The 23,955-nt window shown below is 45.0% G+C and overlaps 1 protein-coding gene across 2 annotated transcripts in view; it reads left to right on the top strand.

Annotated features, from left to right (window-relative positions):
* dgkaa (diacylglycerol kinase, alpha a) overlaps nt 1-23,955 on the top strand; it is a 46,964-nt gene that overhangs the window by 15,619 nt on the left and 7,390 nt on the right. For both annotated transcript variants that reach the window (XM_077512790.1, XM_077512789.1), the window contains exons 2-12: nt 14,808-14,921; nt 16,108-16,184; nt 17,392-17,521; nt 18,223-18,297; nt 18,374-18,423; nt 19,387-19,461; nt 19,617-19,733; nt 21,228-21,345; nt 22,603-22,691; nt 22,786-22,905; nt 23,483-23,581. In XM_077512790.1, coding sequence (XP_077368916.1) covers nt 14,846-14,921; nt 16,108-16,184; nt 17,392-17,521; nt 18,223-18,297; nt 18,374-18,423; nt 19,387-19,461; nt 19,617-19,733; nt 21,228-21,345; nt 22,603-22,691; nt 22,786-22,905; nt 23,483-23,581 — 1,026 coding nt within the window. In that variant the 5' untranslated portion in view covers nt 14,808-14,845. The remainder of the gene's footprint in view (nt 1-14,807; nt 14,922-16,107; nt 16,185-17,391; nt 17,522-18,222; nt 18,298-18,373; nt 18,424-19,386; nt 19,462-19,616; nt 19,734-21,227; nt 21,346-22,602; nt 22,692-22,785; nt 22,906-23,482; nt 23,582-23,955) is intronic.

Raw genomic sequence — 23,955 nt, 5'->3', positions numbered from 1 at the left:
TTCCCGGAACGTCTAGATGGAGCAACAACACCTCCAAGTGGCGAAACTTGGAACTATCCTTAGTGACAATTCACATAAGTAACCGCATTTTACACATTTATATCATGATAATTCTTGACAGACAACTGAACTACGAATGATTCATGTTATATCTTTGTGTGTATGAACATCCTATTTCATGTGTACTCCATAAAGAATGAAAGATAATCAATGTCTCTCAGTTCAGTCAGATTAGACAAGTAGAAGTTACCTCACAAGTTAGTTTATGATGCATTAATTACAATGTGTGTTAAACGGGTTGTGTGGGAAAACTGATTTGCCAGACTGACCAAATTTAATGCCAAATTATTAATCTTTTTAATAATTTTCCTCTGAGAGTCTGCGCGAGCGAACAGAAGGGTGTGCCTTCACCTGCTCGCCCCACCCAGAGACTATAAAAACACGAGCAGACCACTGCCCGCTCTCTTCTTTTTTTTGCCCTCCTGCTCTCTTGCCTGTTCCGGCTCTCACAAGCCTCTTCCAAAAACTCTGGCCCGACTTGCAAGTGGGCCAGCCAGGCTGCTCGAACCCTTTGTCTAAGAAACTTGCAAACCACGTGGCTTTTTCTTTCCTGGCAGGATCCGTTAACGAGATCGGATCCTCGCGCCACGCCACGCCAAAGCAAGTGCAAACTGCAACGCTGACTAAAGACTCTTTCGTTTTTTTGTTTTTTTGTTCCACTATCGGTGCTCACCCGCCCGACCTTCTCGGTCCCGGGTACACTTGCAACGCACCGCCGGACTCAAGGTTGTGCACCTAAGCCGCGCACCGCACCTGCTACTCGGTGGCGCTCCGCCGCAGTGCCAACGCACCTCCAACGGCTGGCCTTCCCCGTACGCAGGCGCGTACTGACCGAGCTGCAACACCTGAGCTCGGACAGCTGCCCAGCAGAACCAACCTCGGCGAGGATCAACCTCGCCGGATCACCAACCAATCAAGGGACGAGCCGCGCAACTACGTCAGGCCCCTGGCGCGGCTCCCTCGCTAACCTGTGGAATAAACCTTTTTTTTTCCTTGCATTTTTCAACGAACATTGACTCTTTTTTTTCCCCTTGTCAAAAAGGCCGCCACTTCTGTTCGTTGCTACGCAACTCCAGGGCTCGTAAGTGCGCTTGATTTCTACCTCGGCGTATCCACTGTGTGCCACTTACGTTTGAAACATCACAAATCTGGCAGGTCAAATTTTCTCTTTTCCCTGTTTCTTTATTCATTCGCATTCCTTCCTTATTTTCATTCGCTTTATTTTATTTCTTTTCTTCTGACGGTAGAATAGTTAGATAGGCAGTATTTTGATTCTGTAGTGTAGCAATCGTGAATAAATGCATGTTTTATAAACTTTATTCCGCCTAAGTCATCTGTGTTTCCGAGTGGATTATTATTCTTTTGTTAGTACAACGAACCACTGAATATCGAGTGTGGCGACTTTAGATTATCAATGACTGATAAAAGAAGGATTTTGGTCGTTGTTTGCTCCTGTTAATACGAAGCAAAACAAACGTGGTGCCCCAGAGGTTATTGAGGTAAATACAATTTACCTCTGTAACGTCCAGATTATTAATTCGTCCAAAAGACGACCCAATTATCGCTACATAATGGTGCCGGCCGTGTGAGGCTACAAAACATAAGAAGATCCACTCGAAAATACAAGACTTTGGACGTGAAAAGTAAAACGCATTTCACGTAGTGTACCTAATCATTTATCTCTGTGCAAAAAGGTAAACATTTCTTCTTACATAGAACTGCACTGACTTTCCCCTTCAGCTTTGAATCGAGCGTCTGGTTAGCCGCCATCTTGCGTGTGTTACCACGGAGTGACGTGCTATAAGTAAACGAGAGTAACGGGATTGATTGTTGGAATAAAAGTAAGAGCCGGTCACCGTTTGAAAAAATAGTGGCTTGTATTTGAAAACGTACGTGATAGAACTCGAGTTGTGCAACTTTTAAATTTCAGCTGGCTGAATTTGAAGTTGTTTGTCTTTGTGTTGTTGTGTTTCCGGAAATTGTGGGAAGTCACGTGACAGCCTACGTGCGTCGCGTTGACCCGACTCGAGTTACGTGCTTCGGAGTAGCTAACCGCGAGCAACGTAAACGACGTCCGAGTCACTTTCCCCGTGTTCCTCCTACACCTAGCTTGTGGGAGAAGTTTGAGTCGTGACTGAGCTTTTGTAGCCGCCGACTCAAAGTTTCAGCTCGTGGCGAGCGGATTAACAGAGCGCTAAGACGTTAGCTGCTTACCTGTACCGTGTACGCATTTCCACAAGGTGGCGCCATAGTCCTTGTGAAGAGCTGTGTGGCTCGTGGAGGCGTGGTTGAGTACCTCCCCCTCCCTTCTCATTGGCGAGTTTGAGCCACGCCTGTAGACGCCCCGAAAGGGAGCGGGTCTCGCAGGTTGTCAGCTGTCAGACAGCGTTTGAGCTGTCAATAGACAACTGACCCCCCCACTGCTGCTTTAACGCCGGTGGTCCTTGCTCCGCGATAATTCTGATTCAATGTCACTTCACATTGCTTTTTGAATTGTTTTCCGTGTCGAGCGTTGTACTTAGTGAGTGTCGTCACCGTTAGTACACAAGGATAATAAAAATTTTTTATCCACGTCCGATTAAACGCAGTTGTAGGCTTAATTGACTGTTTGCGTTTAAGGATTATAGTAATAGCTGACCGCATTCTAGCCTTTTACGCTGCCTAGCGTGAGAGTAATTACGGGTGCATCAACAAAACATACTGCTGGGTCAAATTAATACAAAGGAACTATTTACACTATTGTGTTTTTCTTTTTTTTCCTCTTTTTTTTTTTCGTATTCCCTTTTATCCAGTTTCATACTAGGCTAACTAGCTATATTCTTGACTTAACATTCCACTTAATTTCAGGTTTTGTGTTTGTTTAGTTGGTTTGGTAGACCTAGTACTATTATTATTATTTTCTTCCCTTTTATTTGTTTTCTTCTCATCAATTATTTTTAACTTTGTTGTTTTTGTTCTTTTGTTTTTGTTTTTCGGTTGTGTCTAGTTAATAAGAAGGTGTGAGTTCGAATGAGCTATTATTAGAGAGGCAGCTCTAATATTTCTGTATAGTTCTGCAGTTTTTGTGTCCCAAAAACCCCGTCCACAGGACATTTGCATGAAACTGTACTGACACTGTAACCAGTCATTTGACTAAGACTATTAACCCCTTTTAAGTTTATTTCCCCCTTTTTCTGTTTTATTGTTTATTTAATTTAATTTTAATTTCAACTTTTAACTCGACTTCCAAAAAAAAAAATTTTTTTTTGTTTGAAATTTTTTTTTTGATTTAGCTTTTGGGATTGACCGCTGTAACATTTTAGAGTTACCCTGTCCCTCGTTTAAGCTATTCTTTGCTGAGTGAGTCAAGTTGAAGTTAGTATTATTATTATTTTATTTTATTTTATTTTATTTTGCTTTATTTATTATTCTATTTTTTTTGTTGCCGTTTGTTTTTGTTTGTTTTGATAACTGGAATTGATTTCTCCCAACTATCGTGTAAGCTGTGGGTTGCATAGCCCACTACAAATCTTTTGCTTTTGTGGCAATTCCCCTTTTGATAATTTGAACCCAGTGTGTATTGTTGACGATAATACTTGATAGCGGTAGTTAGCTAACTGCGTACGCTGATTAGCTAACTATTAAACGCTAGTACAAGTGTGATCGTTTAAAAAGCTATTGACAATATGGCATCACTCCGAGAGACTCCCAGCCCCTGTGAGAACCTAGATACCTTGGCTCAACTGGTGCAGAAGCTGACCAAGGACTTCTTACCTGGATACGCTGAGTCTATTAGGGATGCGGATGTCAATACGCTAAATGATAACCTCGCGCAGCTCATGAGTGACGCTGAGACCAAAGCCCCAAAGGACAAGTCACTCATTCGAATGCTCGGATGTCTGACTTTGAACCTTGCCGCACACTTGAAGCTGAGCGATGCCGAGGACTGTCAAGTGAAACACCAACTTGACATGGCACAACAGCAGAGCCGTGATGCCACGGCACAGCTTGAAGCCGCCCACGACCGAGTGAAGGTCGTGGAGACCCAGCTGGATGACGTTAAAGCGCAGCTGGATGAGGCAGAAGCCCGCGCAGATGCGGCGCTAGCCGAAAATCTGGGCAGTGATGCAGATGAGTCTGCTTTCACTCCCGACTCCCATCAAAAGATTGGTGAGTTAACCCAAGCTCTCGCGACCGTCGAAGAGACAAATCGAGAGCAAGAAAAACTGCTGAGATCCGCGGCAAATGAAATTCACAAACTAAAAGCAGAGGTGACTGACTTGACTGAACGACCGTCAAAAGACCAACTTCGGCTAGCAGAAGCTAATTACTTCCGGTTTAGTTCGTCGCTAGCTCAGTCAACCGATGAAGTGAAGCGCCTCCAAGTTCAGGTACAGACCTTTAGGGAGGAACGTAATGCCGAAGTGGACCGCTCATATGACCTGCGAACTAAATTAGCATTGACTGAAGCCGAGGTTACCCGCCTCCGACAATGCCAGCAGGAATATGAGACAGAGTTAGCTCATATTAAACATGAGTTACAACGCGCGCAGCAGTTGCATGAGGTCTCCCGAGGAGCCTCCCGGCCGGGAGCTCCACCCCCACACAGACCTCCTGATCCCAGAGCCACAGCACCACAGCTCAAACTGCCACCTGAGTCCGGAACCGCCTGGAGGACGCCGCCAGTGACCACCGCCGCTTTAGGCCTGGCACCTCCAATGGCCGCCTCCCCACACGCTTTCGGGCCATCAGGTGATGACAGTTTCCAACGTGGACCCATGTCGACTCCCCCGTTGGAGGGACAAATGGGCGTGGCCTGGAAAGATTTGGACAAGCTGGCTCGAAATATAACCAAATTCGAACCGAAACCAGGGGGGTCCCACAACACAACAGAGTACTTGAAAGACATCAACTATCATCTCCAGCGGGTCCCAATGGCAACCGTGGAAGATAAGTTGTACTTGATCAAAATGACGTCCAGCCGAGCAGTCAACAGACTGCTGGAACGGCAGCCCGCTGATGTGTTGTCTGACCCTTTGGCACTGCACCAAGCCATCTCACGCGAGTTTGACGGTTCTCCTGGGTTGTCGGGCATGGAAGTCGCCATGTTCGTCAAACAGGGAAAGCAGGAGGTTCCTCAGGCTTTCTATAGTCGTCTTCGCGATGCCTATTTTGGGACTCGTAACGAGCCCAACATGGAGGAAGATTCTGGTTTTAAAACGTTGTTTGTCCGAAACCTCCAACAAAACCTTAACCACTACTTGGGACTGGCTTTGTGTCCTGAGACACTGAATAGCTCGCAGCTACGTGACTTAGCAGCTAGGGGCTATGCAAAGCTAAAATTATCCGCCCCCAAGGCAGGCGACGCAGGAATTTATAAAGTGGACGTGGGTCCTCCTTCAGAGCTGGAGGGAGCTTGCTCCTTTGCTCCGAGGGAAGACCAGACTAAATCCAAAAAGTCAAAACAGTCCCGCGCCCCGCGAAACCGGAAACCGCGCTCCAAAACCGACTACTCGCGTGACGAGAAAGCGGACGGAGAAAAGCAAGCTGACGACCGCCGGCGCTCCAAAGTTGCTAAAGGAAAGCCCGATTCGCGCTATCATCCAAAACGTGATAAAGTCGAACGCGCGCCAGCAACCGATTCCTGCCGCGAGTCCCGGAACCGCCAAGCCGACTCCGAGACTGACCACCACGCAGTTGCCAGCGGCATATTGAAGGCACTCCTGAAATTGTCAAAAGACTCGTCAAAAGACCCGCCTTTATGACTAACCGACGGCCGGATGCCCACTGAAGTGACCCACCAGCAGAGGTCACCAGAGGGGCCTCCAGTAGCCGACACTCAGACACCTACTAAACTGCCTTCTGACTCAACAATATTGGTACTGCAGGCTGATCCAAATACAGCAGACCCGCATGTATCGCGATCAACCGATGACGTGAGACCGTTCCAACAGCTTTTAGGTGACCTCACCACCAGGGGGATGGCTCGTAAATTCTATCTGAGCGTCACCCTGGAGCGAGCTCTAACCTACGAAGCCCTTGTAGATCCCGCCGCGGACATCACGGTGATGTCCAACACGGTGTTCGAACAACTCCGCGCCGCGTCACAAGCTAACAGTCGACCGCTCCGCCTACGGCGGTGCCCACTCACCGTTAGCGCTTTCTCACCTACTAACACAAAGCTGGAATCTGTCGCGATGGTACACTGGTCCATTGGCCCCATGGAATTCATTCATCCAGTCTATGTGGGACCCATTGAGTCAGTCCCCCTTCTTATTGGCCAAGACCTGTTGTTCCGCTTCCAACCCATCATAGACTACCAGAGACTCCAGATTTGGGCCCAGGTGCGGCAGGCCCTGCCGACATTTCCTTCGGGCCCTGACCAGGCTCAGCTCTGCACTGTGACTCGGGCGCAGCCACCCCACGGGGAAGCAGACGCCCCCACAGAAAGCTGGGACACGACACAGTCCAAGGCAGGACCCCTCGCGTCCCCGACAAAGGACCGGCTGAGAAGCCACGACACCTTTCTTTGTGACCTTGACCCACCCCCACCTGATGCAGGGTACGCCCCACGCATCATCGGAGGTGTCCACGTGCAAGGTGCACCTGTTCTTGACGCCGTCCTCGCCTTGTGGGCTGACAAATCAGCCATTTCTGCAGCATTCGCTGACAACTTGCGAGATCTCGACCCGAACATTCTTTTCCTCTCCAAGTCTTGCCGGTTTCCGTTGAACACGGAACCTCCTCTTACAATAACTGCAGTGGGCGTGTGCGCCTTAAACCTTCAGTGGAAGCAGCACTCACTGACCCACTACTTCTTGGTTGTCCCGGATGCGCCTCACACCCTTTTCGTGGGTGCAGATTTGCTTGTTCGTCTTGCCGTCCAGGTGGACACCATCAACAACGTGCTGTGGTCCCTCACCAACTCGGAACCTCTAGCTTGTGTTCCCAGTCTTCCAAACATGAAGTCCGGACAGACCGTCCCAGATGCTTGCGAAGTCTTAAATGAGGATGAAGTGATCGCTCCGGCGACCACGATCAACATTCCGGTTCGCTTGGTGACACGAGCTAACCAGGTCTTGAATGCTCGCTCCGCTTTCTTCCAACCTTCTTCGGAGTTCATGAACCTGTCGTCACTCTTGGAGGCCACGCCCATCGTGGACGCCTCTCTCACCACTCTGATCTTGGTTCACAACCCCCTTTCGTACGACGTTCGCATACCAAAAGCGACCCGTCTGGGCCTGCTCATCCGTTCCGACTTCCACGACTTCACTCTAACGGTGCCTGTGGTTGGACACATCCCATCGGACTTGTTCTTGACTGAAGACACCGGTGGCCGAAGACTCACCAGGCCATCTCAGCTTGTTACGGTCAACCCTGCCGGTCCCACCAACGATGAAGACATCGTCCGGGTGGACCTGGGGACAGACCAACAACTGGTGATTTATGCCTTGAGCGCGTTGCCTCCAACGCCCTCGAGCATTCCCTCTGGAAACCCAGAGAAACCTCAACCAACCACGACTCCAAATGGGGACCTTCAACCGTACCCAGAGTTCGAGGAGCACCTCCAAGAAGTTCTGCACCGCGCCGACGCGCTCCGGTCCGAACAGGACCGCGAACGTTTGCGCACCGTGTTAATGAAATACACACCGTCTTTTGCCAAGGACTCCTTGGATTGCGGGTTGACGGCACTACACGTAGTCCGCATCCCGACTCAGCCCGGCGCTCCTCCAACTTTCGTGCGCCAGTACAAGATTCCGATAGCTTCTTACGAACCAGTACAGAAGACTATCGACGCCATGCTGGAAAAGGGCATCATTCGCCCCTGTAACAGCACCTATTCGGCTCCATTGTGGCCAGTCTTGAAGCCAAACGGTACATGGAGACCAACCATTGACTATCGCAAACTGAACCAACAGGTTCCTCTTTCGCGATGGCCCATGACGCAACTTGAACAGGAACTTCCCAAGGTTCGAGATGCCAAATTCTTCACCACCATCGATGTGGCTTCGGGGTTCTGGACGATCCCCGTAGATCCCAGGGATCAATACAAGTTGGCATTCACCTTTGGCAACAAACAGTATACTTTCAACCGGTGTCCATTCGGCTACGCCAACTCGCCAGCCGAATTTAACATCTTCCTCAACAAGGCGTGCCCTGATGCCGCCGCCAGGGGCAACCTCATTTATGTCGATGACATTATGATGAGGAGCTCCTCTTTGGATGACCATTTGATGGAAATCGACCACGTTCTTGGACAGCTGTCTTCTGCAGGTGCCAAACTGTCCCTCCTGAAAGGTCAGTGGTGTCGCACGAAGGTCAACTACGTGGGGATCTTGGTTGGGCCGAACGGGATTGAACCACAATCCAGCCGTATTCAAGGCCTTCTTGACATCAAAACCCCCACCGATGTGTCAAAATTGCGCAGCTTCCTTGGCGTGTGCAACTATTCGCGCCAGTTCATTGAACACTTTGCTGACATAGCACGCCCTCTTACTAACCTGCTGAAGAAAGACACGCCCTTCGATTGGGGTGACGAACAAAACAACGCGATGAATATGCTAAAACAAAAGCTGGGCTCCGCTCCCTGTCTCGCGTACCCCGATAGCAACAAGGAATTTTTCTTGGAAGCAGGATTCTCCGACCATTGTTTGAGTGCGGGTCTATACCAAATGTACGACCAGGATAAACGCGTCGTGGCGTACGCCAGTAAAACGTTGAACGGCCCTGAGTTGAAATACTCCGACTGCGAAAAAGCCCTGCTTTCCACAGTATGGGCAATCAAACATTTCTCAAACTACATTGGATGTCAAAAAGTAACGATTGATACTAACCATCATCCGGTTACTTTTCTTAACAACCAACGCATTCGAGACGGTGTCGTAACGAACGCGCGCATTGCCGGCTGGCTTATGGCGTTACAAAGTTACGATGTTCGAGTCCGGTACGCGAAAAACGCAAAGTTACCGCTGGGTACCGATCTAGCGATTTGCCAGAACTGTGTGTCAACTTCCCCGACCCCGCCGACAGACGTCGCCGTGGCACCGATGCCGGAATTCACGCGTCACCGCTATTTTGAGGAACATGTCTGCAAAGACATGCCTACAGCTTACGTGGATGGCTGCTCTTACCACCACCAAACCCAGCTGCAGGCTGGGGTGGGCATCGCTTGGGTCGACGACACACCGTGCAAACCACTGCTATTCCAATTGGGCCCCCACTCTTCTCAATATGCGGAAATCGCTGGCATCCTGATTACACTCAAATTAGCAGTTGAACACGGTGTCACGGTGCTGGTTATCTGCACTGACTCAAACTATGCCCGCCTCGCCTTCACCTGTCATCTACCGGTGTGGCGTGGAAATGGTTTCCTTACGTCAGCGAAGAAACCGGTTAAACACCGCGACCTCATTTTGACATGCGACCATTTGGTTTCCTCCAATGATATGCATGTCTATTGGAAAAAGGTCCGGGGACACTCAAAAGTCCCAGGACCTGACAAACATTTTAACGACCTAACGGACACGTTAGCCAAACAAGGGGCCCTCAACGGGACTCCTTGGACATTCGATACAGCTTGGCTGCCCACCCAGCCCACCCTGGAGGTCCACGTTCTCACGCGCCGCCGCGCTGCGGCCGCCGCTGAGTCTCGCGACGCCCCCACACGGACCCCTACGGGGCCCGTGGCGTGCGTACCGCCCGTCCGAACCTCCGACTTGGTCGCCCAACAGGCCGGCGACCCCGCGCTTTTCAAAATAATTCAGCACCTTTCTGATCCTGTCGCCAACCCCGTGTCGCCTGACGCGTTGAGTGACGACAGCGACCTCAAAGACTTGCTCTCCGTGCTGCAAAGGCTGCGTCTCGTTAAAGGCCTTCTGGTTTATGACTCCGCGTCTCCGCCTGCCCTGCGGTTGGTGGTTCCACGGAGCCAAAGGGGGGTCTTGCTAACATACGCCCACGACGCGCCTTATGCAGGCCACCGCGGATTCAAGGCCACTGTCACCGCACTACAACAGGTGGCATACTGGCCGCGCATGCATAATGATGTAGCAACCTACATCAAAGGATGCCTGGTTTGCTGCCAGTTTCAGCCAGCAAACCCGAGTCACCGAGCACCACTCCAACAGAAAGGAGTCAACTTCCCATGGTCTGATCTCCAAATTGATTGGGTGGGACCACTGGTCAGATCTCTGAGAGGGAACAAATACTTTCTTACAGTAGTTTGCGCGTTCACCAAGTGGGTAGAATGCCTGCCTGCTCCAAACGACACCGCACACACCACTGCATGCCTGCTGATGAACCACGTGTTCTCCCGTTTTGGGTTGCCCTCACGGGTTAACTCAGACAGGGGAACCCACTTCACAGCCGAGGTGATGCAACAACTTTGGCAAATGCTCGGAATCAAGGCCCAGTTGCATATTAGCCATCACCCGCAGTCATCAGGACAGGTGGAGCGGACTAATCGCACCGTGGTAAATTTGCTGAAAAAGTTTGTTGTTTCCAACCATCGGGACTGGGACACCCGACTCCCACTGATCCTCATGGCAATTCGAGCCACCCCTCACGAATCCACAGGGGTGGCCCCTTTTGAAATGATGACCGGACGGCGAATGACGCTCCCCCTGCACCTGATGTACCAGCCAGGCGAAACAAACCTAGCCACGGCATACACGGCCTCCCAGTACGTGGAGGACTTGCAAGCCCACCTCCGAGCCACGTTTGCATTTGCCCAACAACGGCTTAAGCAAAGTGCAGAAGGTCAGAAAACCTACTACGATAGGAAAGCCTCACAAACCGAGTTTGAAATAGGTGATCGAGTATGGTATTACTTGTTCGCGCAACCAAATGCTAATACTCCGCGTGCCCAGAGGGGCATCGCCCGAAAATTTCTTCCCCGGTGGTCAGGACCACATGAAATCGTCGACAAACTGTCACCCGTCGCCTATCAAATTAGGATGAATAAAGGACGTCAGGGGGACCAACTGAGATGGGTCCACCGAAACCAGATCAAAAGTCACTGCGGGTTTGAACGTCTGAGAACGCGATCGAGCGAATCTCAGGACCAGCATACGTGCGGAACTGACAAAGGGGGGTCACCAGCCGACTCCGAGTCAGCGACCCAACCGCCACCCTCGACAGACGCGCCAAATTCCGCCGACCGACCTCGCTGACTACGATGTTTGAAAGTATCACACGTGCAAAAGGGGGGTCAACACCCCGCTGCACCTACCGAACCCCTCAGTGATACCATACCGAGCGACGCTAATCCCCTTTTCTTTGTTGATTGCGAGAGGTTAGCATACTGTGTTTTGCTACTTATTTGCAGACGCTTGGTGCAACACTTAAGGATACGGTCCTAGCTGTAACACCGATAGCATTATGCAGAACTAGACTAGACAACTACAAAATGATTTGCAACTCAAATTCAAAAGATTATGTACACTCAAGGTGTTATGATACTTATGAATGGTATGCTGCGTGAAATCAGTTTTTGCTAGCCATAAAAAGCTCCCCCGTACTTAAGGCCTTCAAAAGCAGGTCAGAGTACTCTTTTTAAAGCGTTAGTGAGTCTAGCTAATCTAACTAAGCCCCTTTGCCTTCCTTCCCTTAGTCTAGCGCGACTGCCAAGGATACTCTGATTTTTTTTTTTCCTTCCTTTTGCTCCCTTTTCTCCCCTCCTCCCTTTCTTTCCCTTTTCCCTTCAGTTATTCTTGGATAACGCACGACTTTTGGGGTGTTTAATTACACCATAGGAAGACGCGATAGCTAAGTACCTAGCAACGATAGTGTCGCGCTAACCGACCTAAGACTTTTTTTTTTTGACGAACACCCCCAGGGGTGGAGATTTGCACCGACACGCAGGTGACTGAGACAACCTCCCCGTCTTTATAAGAGAGTTATGGCCTGAGTATAGTCCCGGGTTTTTGAGTTTTAGAAGGCGACAGCCTCTTTTCTCGTTCTCTCTCTCTTTTCTTTAATTTGCTGTTCGTTTCCCCTAGTTACTCATAATATGATACTAGCCTTATAGCCTTAGGAAAAGTTTTCTTCCTTTTCTTTTGTTTGGAATTTCGCGTCTTGCGTCTTTCCCAGGCCCGCGCCTGTTTTGGGACCCGAGTCCCTCAGTTAGCTGACACAGTACCAAGTTAGACACACTGTTAACTGAATACACATAGAGACACATTGAAAACACACAGACGTACCCTGCACACACATAACCAGGCAGAGGTTAGGGAAAAGTGGCACCAGTGGTATGTCTTCAGTGTTGCAGCAGAGCGTGAGTGGGACTCCGGCCGGCTGACCGTGGCCTGGACCCTGGCCACGCATCATCTGGACCCGCCAACCTGGACATCCTGAAGATTCATCCCGCTTGACGAAGGGGGGTCTGTAACAACTATTGCCTAGGTCCATTTCACCCTCTAATTTTTTTTTTAAGTTTGCTTCTCCTGAAGCAAATTCTCTGCAGTGCATGAATATGCCAATGCCCAGACAGGATCCAGCCTGGTCAGCTCTACAGGTGGTCCTTGCCACCAACAAAACTCTTTTGAAGCCGCTGACCAGGTGACAAAGGAATTCATGCGTCTGCCGAAGGAGTGTATTTCAAGCAGTCTGCTCGGAGCCCGAACAAATGGCTCCAATGGTTTGGAATACACAAATGACCGATCAAAGGAATGTTCATGACTTCTTATCAATCACAAAAGGATACTCTGGCGCCTCGCCCTTCCCGGAACGTCTAGATGGAGCAACAACACCTCCAAGTGGCGAAACTTGGAACTATCCTTAGTGACAATTCACATAAGTAACCGCATTTTACACATTTATATCATGATAATTCTTGACAGACAACTGAACTACGAATGATTCATGTTATATCTTTGTGTGTATGAACATCCTATTTCATGTGTACTCCATAAAGAATGAAAGATAATCAATGTCTCTCAGTTCAGTCAGATTAGACAAGTAGAAGTTACCTCACAAGTTAGTTTATGATGCATTAATTACAATGTGTGTTAAACGGGTTGTGTGGGAAAACTGATTTGCCAGACTGACCAAATTTAATGCCAAATTATTAATCTTTTTAATAATTTTCCTCTGAGAGTCTGCGCGAGCGAACAGAAGGGTGTGCCTTCACCTGCTCGCCCCACCCAGAGACTATAAAAACACGAGCAGACCACTGCCCGCTCTCTTCTTTTTTTTGCCCTCCTGCTCTCTTGCCTGTTCCGGCTCTCACAAGCCTCTTCCAAAAACTCTGGCCCGACTTGCAAGTGGGCCAGCCAGGCTGCTCGAACCCTTTGTCTAAGAAACTTGCAAACCACGTGGCTTTTTCTTTCCTGGCAGGATCCGTTAACGAGATCGGATCCTCGCGCCACGCCACGCCAAAGCAAGTGCAAACTGCAACGCTGACTAAAGACTCTTTCGTTTTTTTGTTTTTTTGTTCCACTATCGGTGCTCACCCGCCCGACCTTCTCGGTCCCGGGTACACTTGCAACGCACCGCCGGACTCAAGGTTGTGCACCTAAGCCGCGCACCGCACCTGCTACTCGGTGGCGCTCCGCCGCAGTGCCAACGCACCTCCAACGGCTGGCCTTCCCCGTACGCAGGCGCGTACTGACCGAGCTGCAACACCTGAGCTCGGACAGCTGCCCAGCAGAACCAACCTCGGCGAGGATCAACCTCGCCGGATCACCAACCAATCAAGGGACGAGCCGCGCAACTACGTCAGGCCCCTGGCGCGGCTCCCTCGCTAACCTGTGGAATAAACCTTTTTTTTTCCTTGCATTTTTCAACGAACATTGACTCTTTTTTTCCCCCTTGTCAAAAAGGCCGCCACTTCTGTTCGTTGCTACGCAACTCCAGGGCTCGTAAGTGCGCTTGATTTCTACCTCGGCGTATCCACTGTGTGCCACTTACGTTTGAAACATCACAAATCTGGCAGGTCAAATTTTCTCTTTTCCCTGTTTCTTTATTCATTCGCATTCCTTCCTTATTTTCATTCGCTTTATTTTATTTCTTTTCTTCTGACGGTAGAATAGTTAGATAGGCAGTATTTTGATTCTGTAGTGTAGCAATCGTGAATAAATGCATGTTTTATAAACTTTATTCCGCCTAAGTCATCTGTGTTTCCGAGTGGATTATTATTCTTTTGTTAGTACAACGAACCACTGAATATCGAGTGTGGCGACTTTAGATTATCAATGACTGATAAAAGAAGGATTTTGGTCGTTGTTTGCTCCTGTTAATACGAAGCAAAACAAACGTGGTGCCCCAGAGGTTATTGAGGTAAATACAATTTACCTCTGTAACGTCCAGATTATTAATTCGTCCAAAAGACGACCCAATTATCGCTACACGCTTAATGTTGTTTTTTTTGTTCAGCAGTTTTGTGCCATCCTTGAATGTCCATTTCTTTGTGAGAGCGCTTTGCACCTAAAAAAAACAAACAAACAAAAAAAACCACTATGTGGTTACTTTGTTTTCCCCTTCAAACCCTTTGTTCTTGATTTAGGAGAGTGTCTTTTTTTTTTATACACGAACTGAAAAATGTGTCCATCTCTAAAATAGCCCTTTTGTCATACATCTGGTTGGGAAGTGCATTGCCATTGTCCTATGTGGCCCCCCAGTAGCACAGATGAAACTCTGCGGCCCCTTCCAGCATTTAACTTTCCCACTGTTGTCACAGATGTCCACGATGCGAGGTGCAAAAAGCAGTTTTTGCTTTGCTTTCAAAAGCAGGCCACTTCCCGCCTACCTTATGTCTCTCGTCTTCACAGTTTCGCCTCGCCGCGTCTCGCACCTGAACCCGCGCAGCATGTCCGCCCCCGCCAGCAAAGAGGTGAAGGAGCTCAACCCCGTCGACTTCATCCAGCTCCAGCAGTACATTGAATGTGAGTACATTTGCCGACACGTTCGCCCCTCACACGCGCGCGCGCACCTCATGTTGCGTTGCGCTTCCACCCACTCACGCTCGCCTGCACTCTCGCTGCACAGCTTTCAGTCTGAACACAGAAATCGAAACCAGGAATGGGCATTCAAATGTGTTTTTTTTTTTTTCTTTTGTGAATTTTTTTATTGAAATGTGTCTAGTCTTCATTTCAACTAGTTTGCTGGATAAAGAAGTAGTGCAGACCGCAGTAAGGATGAATTTGGCATTTTGAAGAATATTATTTTATTTTATTTTTTTTTTATCTAATGGCTTGATAAATCAATTTAAACTGTTTTAACCACAGGAAACTATTTATTTAAATTTTCATTTGACTTTATAAGAGATCAGCCAGACTCTGCATTTGTTTTTGTTTGAAACATTTCAGTTATTTTGAAATTTTGGAAAAATCTGTTTACAGTAGAAACGTTTTAGACGACAGTACTTATTTATTTAAGTTTTCATTTAATTTTTTAAGACATACAAACGACCCTGGGAGATCCCTGAACTTTTTATTAAAATTTTAAAACAAAGATGTCTATTGTCAAATAACATTTTGCAAATCTGAAACATGTTCAATAAAAACATGTTTTAAGATATTTTGTATTTTTAAAATTTGACACAAATATTTTTTTTCCCCTTTTAGTAAAAGTGAATATCGGCTTCAGATATCAATTATCGGTTTCCTTGACTACTACTAATCGGTATCAGTCTTAGGAAAAAACATACGTATTGAAACTATCAAAACAAAATCAATATCAATATCAAAGTATCAGTCTATCTTTATGTTTAAAGTACTTAAAGATGCTGTATAAAAATCTAGTTTATTTTCTATAGCCCTTAATATCAAAAGATGAAAAACATATATAATATAACTGAAATTAGAAAATAAAAATAAAGCGGGAATGAAAATAGAAAATGTAATTGAAATTATTTTGAGTGGCTTTCATTCATGTAACTTTAATTTACTTTTTGAAATTGTATTTAATTATCTTTCTTTGTTCCTATCTAACATTAATTAATTAATTTATTCACTTGATTAATTTACTTCGTTTTTAGTTGAGCCATAACAAAAAGAGTCAAAGTTCTTCAAGTGATTGGCCTCAAATATCTGCCCTTGCCTTTGCCCGTCCTTGTGTGACCTTTTCCAGATTGCAGCCTGAAGGTGAAGGACGTGCTGCGGGAATTCGACGCCGACGGCCGCCTGTCCCAGCACAGGCACGGAGAGGTGAGGCGCTGGATGGGAAGTGATGCGATGGGATGAGACGGGACGGGGCGGCACGGGGCGGGACGGGGCGTCCTCCTCATTTCGAACCTTCTCAAGTTCTGACACGTGACGGCTGTGAGCGTGCAGAAAAGGAGCGTCTGATTCATTCGAACGTGGGCACGTACAAACAGCCCGACACCGGCTAATGAGATTCCAAGCCGCCGATGGTGTCGACTTTTGTGAGAGGCGGCGCCATTATACCGACATTGCAGATGTAAATGACGTCCTCGCCCGAGCCCACGCAGTGAAACCTCGCCGGATCCTTTCAGAACTTTGTATGCGGTACATTTATGCAGCGAGCTAATGTATTCGTTGCGGATGGCCACTAACATCCTGTTTTCAAGGGAGTTCAAATTCATTTTCCTCATAAAAACCATCCATGAATTCCATCTCTTACAGCAATGGTGGATTAGTGGTTAACATGTCTGCCTCAAATATTTGGTGTTATAGTCAATAAATGAATGGATAAAAGGACTGGGATAACACAAGGATTCCAGTGAAATGTCTTAGTGGGGTTGCTGTGAGTGAATTATTTATTAGTGGGGGAGCTCTGCAGGGCATCGGCATCAACAAGAAATGGGTTTGTGGTTCAGCATTATCCAGGGAGTTCGGTTTCAGCCCTCCAGCATCCAATCATGAAACTCACTCGTACTAGGCCTGAGAGAGCAACAAACCTCTACTGACTTCTGCTTTCTTGCAGCAGGGGGGGCTTGTGTGTGTGTGTTTCAGTCAGACAGTGAATTCCAGCAGCTGACGATCGCTTGAAAGTGGATCTTCGCTGATCATTTCATGGCTCAAGCGTATTATTTGTTACGCAACAGTGGGGCGGAAGTGTAGAACTGCTCGCTGCACATTTTCAGAGATAAAAAAAAAAATTCATTTACTTATTTATTTATTTTAGGGCAGTACCGACACTTATTTTTCCCCACTTAAAACACTGTACATAATAGCAAAAAATCTGCAAATTAAATGAGGGCCATTATATTTGCCAAGAAAAAGAGAGGATCAAAAGAAAACTTTATATAAGCATAATTTGGAATTCTGTAAAATGATCTGTGTCTCATTGTATTTGTACAAGGCAGCATGTGCATTATGCAATGTCATTTTCCATTTTAATGAAACTGCTAAAATGCCCCACATGCATTTCACTCATTTTTCTCGGTTTCAGTGCATCAACGAAGAAGGCTTTCGTCTCTTCTTGAAGACTTATTTAGAGGTGGACGACTTCCCTGCAGATCTGTGCCAGCGGCTCTTCCGCTCTTTCCAGAACTCCGAAACTGCCCGGGAAGACAGCGGCAGTAAGAACACACGCACACACAATTTGACACTCGAGGCAGATGACAGATGACAATGTCACAATAATATTTTGAGCATGTTGGTGATATTATACGTATAAGGAAAAACTACTTAAAAAAAAAAAAAGATAAATACCGTTATTAATATTAATAATTAATAATACAATTAAACAAATAATAAATAAATACATTAAATAACACATTAAAATAAAATAAAATTATAATTAAATACAAATAATAAATAAAATAAATAAATAAATAAAATAAATAATAATAATAATTCAGTTAATAGTCAGCAATGGTTTAGTGGTTCATTTGTCTGTTTGTGTAATATGCGCTCAAGGCTTGAAATAACTTCTTTTTTTTTTTTTTTACATTGATCGTGTTTGCCTTGAGCCATAAATGACTAGCTACGTCCATTTGCTGAGCCGTCGACGTCGCAAGAAGTGTGATTAGCTGCTCAGCATTGATCACTGACTCAGCCTGTTGCGTCCCTGCATCCTGAGTCCCGCATGGAGGGAGTGGAAGGAAATTTAAAGCCCGCTGTTAATAAACCATATATGTAATTGTTACTGTAAATATAGTTGCAATAGACCGGAGACCAGTCCAGGTTGTATCCAGCTCATCGACGGCCCATATGAGGGCTGTCGAAATTAATGGATGGATGATACATGCAGATTACATCCATTGTTCTATCTTTACAGAGGAGGTCTTTCTAAAGGATGTTTCGTGTTACTTCTCACTCTTGGAGGACGGTCAGCCTCGGGACAAGCTGGAGTGTAAGTCCTTCTTTTACCCCCGAAAAACTACTACTATTTTCATATTTATAATTGAGTTGTGTTCCTTTAACCTCAGTTGCTTTCAAGCTCTACGACAGAGACGGCAACGGCGTCCTCGACAGCTCGGTAAGGCGTCAGTCAGAAAACATGGGCCACATTATTCATTTAGAATGTGTTGAATTCAGTGGTGGGCGGTGCATTTGCTAACTTGGCCTTCAGTGTGGACTTACCTGACCTAAGTCACTACTGCAACTATCACTTCACAATTTGATGCTAAAATGCAATATAGTGGTGGGAAACTGCGTACGTACATCTTTTGGAGTTGTTCAGAACTAGTTCAACTTGGCTTGCTCTGATCAACCAATCAGAGGACGGAAATACAGGACTGTCTCAGAAAATTTGAATATTGTGATAAAGTCCATTATTTTCTATAATGCAATTAAATAAGCAAAAATGCCGTACATTCTGGATTCATTACAAATCAACTGAAATATTGCAAGCCTTTTAAAATTTTAATATTGCTGATTATGGTTTACAGCTTAAGAAAACTCAAATATCCTATCTCAAAATATTAGAATATTTCCTCAGACCAAGTAAACAAAAATGCCATAATCAGCAATATTTAAAACAATAAAAAGCTTGCAATATTTCAGTTGATTTGTAATGAATTCAGAATGAATGGCATTTTTGCTTATTTAATTGCATTACAGAAAATAATGGACCTTATCACAATATTCAAATTTTCTGAGACAGTCCTGTATGACATCAGCAGGGGCCAGCTTTTTGGCCTAGGGAAGACAGATTTGAAGTGTTTTGAGTTTTGTGGGGGAAGTGCAATGACACAAAACTCACCTTCAAATTCTCCTCGTCTCATTATTTACCACAACACAAACAGGCTGAAATCTGATTGGACAAAATAATAATGTCCTCATATGCTACTAGAAGCAGTGCAGCCAAGAGTATCACTATGAAATCAAGCAAATAGCCTGTTATGAATACATTTATGCAATTTAATAGCATACATATTTGCTTGTAGATTACAGCTTCTGATGGCAATTAATTCCTTTTTTTTTTTTTTTTTACTGTCAGGAAGTGGATAGAATTATCGCTCAGATGATGCACGCTGCGGAATATTTGGGATGGGACGTGTCAGAGCTCAGGCCGGTAAGTCTCGCTTTGACCCCGCTGCACTTGAAAGTACCACGTGGTGATCCGTGAAGGCCACTTTGAAGTCACCTTGTCAACTGATAAGCTTCTCATACAACAACAAAAGCTGAGAAACCTGTTTGGAGTTGAAATGATAACGGAGATTCCCGCAGGTTCTCAAGGACATGATGACTGCGATAGATGCTGACAGCAGCGGTACTGTTTCTTTGGACGAGTGGGTGGAAGGAGGCATGAACAACGTCCCCCTGCTGGTCCTACTCGGCCTGAAGGTAAACGACGTGAAAACTTTTATCCCCAGCCTTTGCCTCCTATTTCTCGTCTCCCAGCCTGTTTTACATACTCAGCACTCCCAAGCGCACTAATGTCGTCATCGACATGTGAGTGCACTAGTGTCTTTTTTTTTTTGCGCGTTTGCACACAGTCTGTCATCATGTCGGTGACTAAAAGGATTAAAACCAAAGACAATAAATGAGCCTTAGGCTCTGGCTGGAAATCACTGAGTAACATGCAACACTACTTTTCTTAAGGCAAGTAATGGAGCTTGGATAAACAAAAAAATCGGTCAAATTAAATTAAAATTCAACATTCTTGTTGTTGTCAGTTTTTGTGTAAACAATAATAGATTTTGTTTGAACACTTTTAGCATGGTGTGCGCTGTGTTTTGTGTTATGAATCTATGTATTTATTTATTTAGTCACTCGCCTATTTCTTGTTATTAATTCACTGATGTAAAATTTATTTACTTGTAAAAAACTTGTATATTCACTTAAAATGTTTGCTTTGTTCCTGTTTTTCTTATCTTATTCTTTACTGCACGACCGATTTCTGTTTCATGTACAGCACTTTGTATACAGCAATGCTTGTTTTAAAGTGCTTTATAAATAAAGTTGATGTGAGCGGATGTAACGAGTAGTGGGTGAAACGAAAAGTCGACGTAAACATCTTATTCAAAAAATAATAATAATAACTTACTAAATGCATGAAGTTGCAAAAAGCAAAATAAAATTTTTGAAAATTTGATTAAGATGTTCACTGAAATGAGCATTTGTGGAATGCTGACATCTTGTGTGACAAATCACACATTTAAGAAACTTAAATCACATTTGCCCCAAAACACAACTGGATATTTATAAATTATATGACCTTTTTGTTCTGAATTTGAGCTATTTTGCATGATACTGTATTGTAATACAGAGTGATATTTGCGTTACTGAAATAGGAAGCCAAGACAAAAAGTTTTTTTTTTCTTAGCTCTACTTCCAGGATGCATGAAATATTAATTGCAGTCTTCATCCATATTGAACAATAAATAATGTCTGTAGCGTATCATTACCTAATCGCAAAAATCCAGTGACCTCTCTGCCCAGACTCCTTTTTTAGGCTATTTATAGCCATTTAAAGCCTGTCAGGGAGATAGATTCACCTGCTAGAGGGAACAAAAAAAAAACAAAAGGCAAAAGAAAACATTTTCATATGTAATTTGGATAAAAGCACTTGTTGCCCCACTAACAGATTGAAAGCAACCTCATAATCTTGTGTGGACAATTCGAAAAGATTAGCATACTGATGTGAATGTGCTGTGCTGTGCGGGACGCCATGACACGTTCTGTATAATCAGCAATGTCATTAGTGCGAGGCTTGCCAGGAGTGGGTGTGAAACGTGGGCGCTTATGTTTTTACGAAAGGAGTTGTGTTGTTACCGGACTGCACAGCATCGGGAACGGATACTCTGATTATGAATGTCATTTTGGTACACTTCATAGATGACCCAGACAGACGGACAGCACCTGTGGAGAATGAAACATTTCAACAAGCCCGTTTACTGCAACGTGTGCCACTGCATGCTGCTGGGTCTCAGGAAGCAAGGCCTGTGCTGCACCTGTGAGTAACCGCAGGCCCTCCATGGGGGGCCACGTGCCTCCATTCACACAACTGGAGCGCGCGTCAACACCGTAGAAGGTGCGCTTATCTGCAGCAGTGGCGGAAACTGCACAAGAGGAGAGAGACTTTTAGATATCTGTACTTACTTTAACACACTTCATTTCAAAACAGATACAGTGTACTGCATGTAATTTACTCTTTACATATCATCGCTGTCCTGAGAAAAACACGTCCATTTAAAAAAAAAAATAAATTATTTTGCGTTTTTGGGATATCTACATCAAGATTATTTACGTACACAAAAACTAACAAACAAAAAAAAAAAGAAAACTAAATGCAAAAACCAATATTATTAACAAAATAAAATAATAACGAAAATGCTTTTTGAAAAATGAAAACTAACTGACACTACATTTTATGTTTACAAAACTAACTAAAACTGTAATTGAAGTGAAAATGTCCTTCGTTTTAGTCTTTGGTAATTAATTAACATGAACCTTTGGGGATGATTTTAAGTAGATTTATTTAACCGGAATAAAGACGTTTGAAAGTGTGTCACACAGAAGTGACGTCATCTTGCAACAGCTAATAGAAAAACACCTTCACTAGGTAAGAAATGTAACTTTTTTTTCATTTTACCATGTTTATTAAATATCGTGCGCAATATACATTTACAAAAACAAAAACTAGTACTGAAACTAACTAAAACTAATCATTTTAAAACAAACTAAAACTAATAAAACAATTTTTAATAAAAACAGAACCACCCTGAAAACGAATTCAAACTAACTAAATTTAAAAAAACAAAACTCAAAACGAAATAAAAACTAACTCAAATGAAAATTGCCAAACTATAATAACCCTGGTCTACATTCACTTTCATCCCATAAATGTAAAAATGTAAAAAAAAATACCGTATATATATATATATATATATATATATATATATATATATATATATATATATATATATATATACAAAAAAATTGACATAAGTGTTTTTCACATGACAACAAAATCTAAATCTCTACAGATGACATGTGCACGATTTCTTTTTTCCCATTGTGCCAAATAGATAAAAGAATGTAAAAGTTTTGTTTTTGCTTTTCTACTTAAGTACATTTCAGAGTCAGTACTATTTTATTTTTCCGTAATTACAGAAGTTGAATAAGTGCTTCTGCTTTTGCCAGTCATTTTCCACAAGTATGTGTACTTCACTTCAGAGTGTACATACTTTTTACCCCCTCTAATCTACAGGCTGCAAGTACACAGTCCACGGCCGCTGCGCGAACAGGAACCCCGCCCCATGTGCCAGAACCTATGTGAAGTCCAAGAAAGAAACAGGGGTACGCTCTGTCCTCATGGCAACCTTACAGGGCTGTGTGTGATTTTTGTTTTCTTTACCCTCGTGACTACAAAATAGACTTTGCCCCTTTTTAGGTTGCAGCGCACGACTGGGTGAGTGGCAACTGTGAATCAAGGAAGTGCGACAAATGCCAGAAGAAGATCAAGAGCTTCCAAGGCCTGACGGGCAAACATTGTGTGTGGTGCCACTCCATGGTAAGGAAGGCCCGTGCATGACTGATTAATTATTTATGGTTGGTCAAGTCAAAAAGACACTGTGAAGCACATACAAGCCCCTAAAAGAGAGCAGGCAACAAGTTTATTGCGCAAGAACAATAAACGCTGCAACAGAATGTTAATCTGTGTATCCAACAAAACTCAATGCAGCTCTGCTTACCTTTGCTTTCAAGCAGTGTAGTTTGGCTATGGCTTGAAAATGGCCGATCTTCACCCATGATCATGCCATGGCGTAAAAACTTGTTGCTTGTTATGAAATTAGGCCCACTGTTATGAATGTATGTAAAAATGGGAATAATTTAGTGCAGAATGAAGGCTTACTCGGAGATTCATTTTCAGGAATAAGCAAGTGACGTAAGGTTTACTAAGAAATTTAATTTTACACTTGATTGGGAGGGTAGGGACTCTCGAGGCCCAACTACTCATATACAAGACATTAAAAAGTCAATTTTCCATAATATATCCTCTTGACGAGATTACCATGTAAATTTGTGAAATTATAAAGACACAGATCTAATAATGTTTCTTGCTTCTGTTTTTATGCGCCACTTCTCAGCGCCATGATGCGTGTGCAGACGAAGAGCCGAGCGAGTGCACGTGCGGCCCACTCCGAGACCATATCCTGCCTCCGTGGGCCGTATATCCTGTCATCAAGGTGGAATGGATGGATGGATGGATGGATGGATGGATGGATGGATGGATGGATGGATGGATGGATGGATGGAGAGATGGATGCATGGACGGATGACTAATGGATGGGTTGATGGATGGAAGGATGTTAGGATGTAGGGATGAATGATGGATGGACGAATGATTGGATCATGGATGGATGGATGGATGCTTGGACAGATGGATGGATCACAGATGGATGGACAGATGGATGATGAGCGGACAGAAGGTTGGATGGGGAGATCGATGCATGGATGAATGGATGGGTGGATGGATGATGGATGGATGAACAGAATGATGAAAAGATGGATGATTGATGGATGATGACAGATGGATGGGTGGGTGGGTTGGTGGATGGTT

Source organism: Festucalex cinctus, chromosome 2 (assembly GCF_051991245.1).
Source record: "Festucalex cinctus isolate MCC-2025b chromosome 2, RoL_Fcin_1.0, whole genome shotgun sequence".
NCBI lineage: Eukaryota > Metazoa > Chordata > Actinopteri > Syngnathiformes > Syngnathidae > Festucalex > Festucalex cinctus.
The sequence above is the reverse complement of the archived record's forward strand: the minus strand, read 5'-3'. Positions and strand labels throughout refer to the sequence as shown.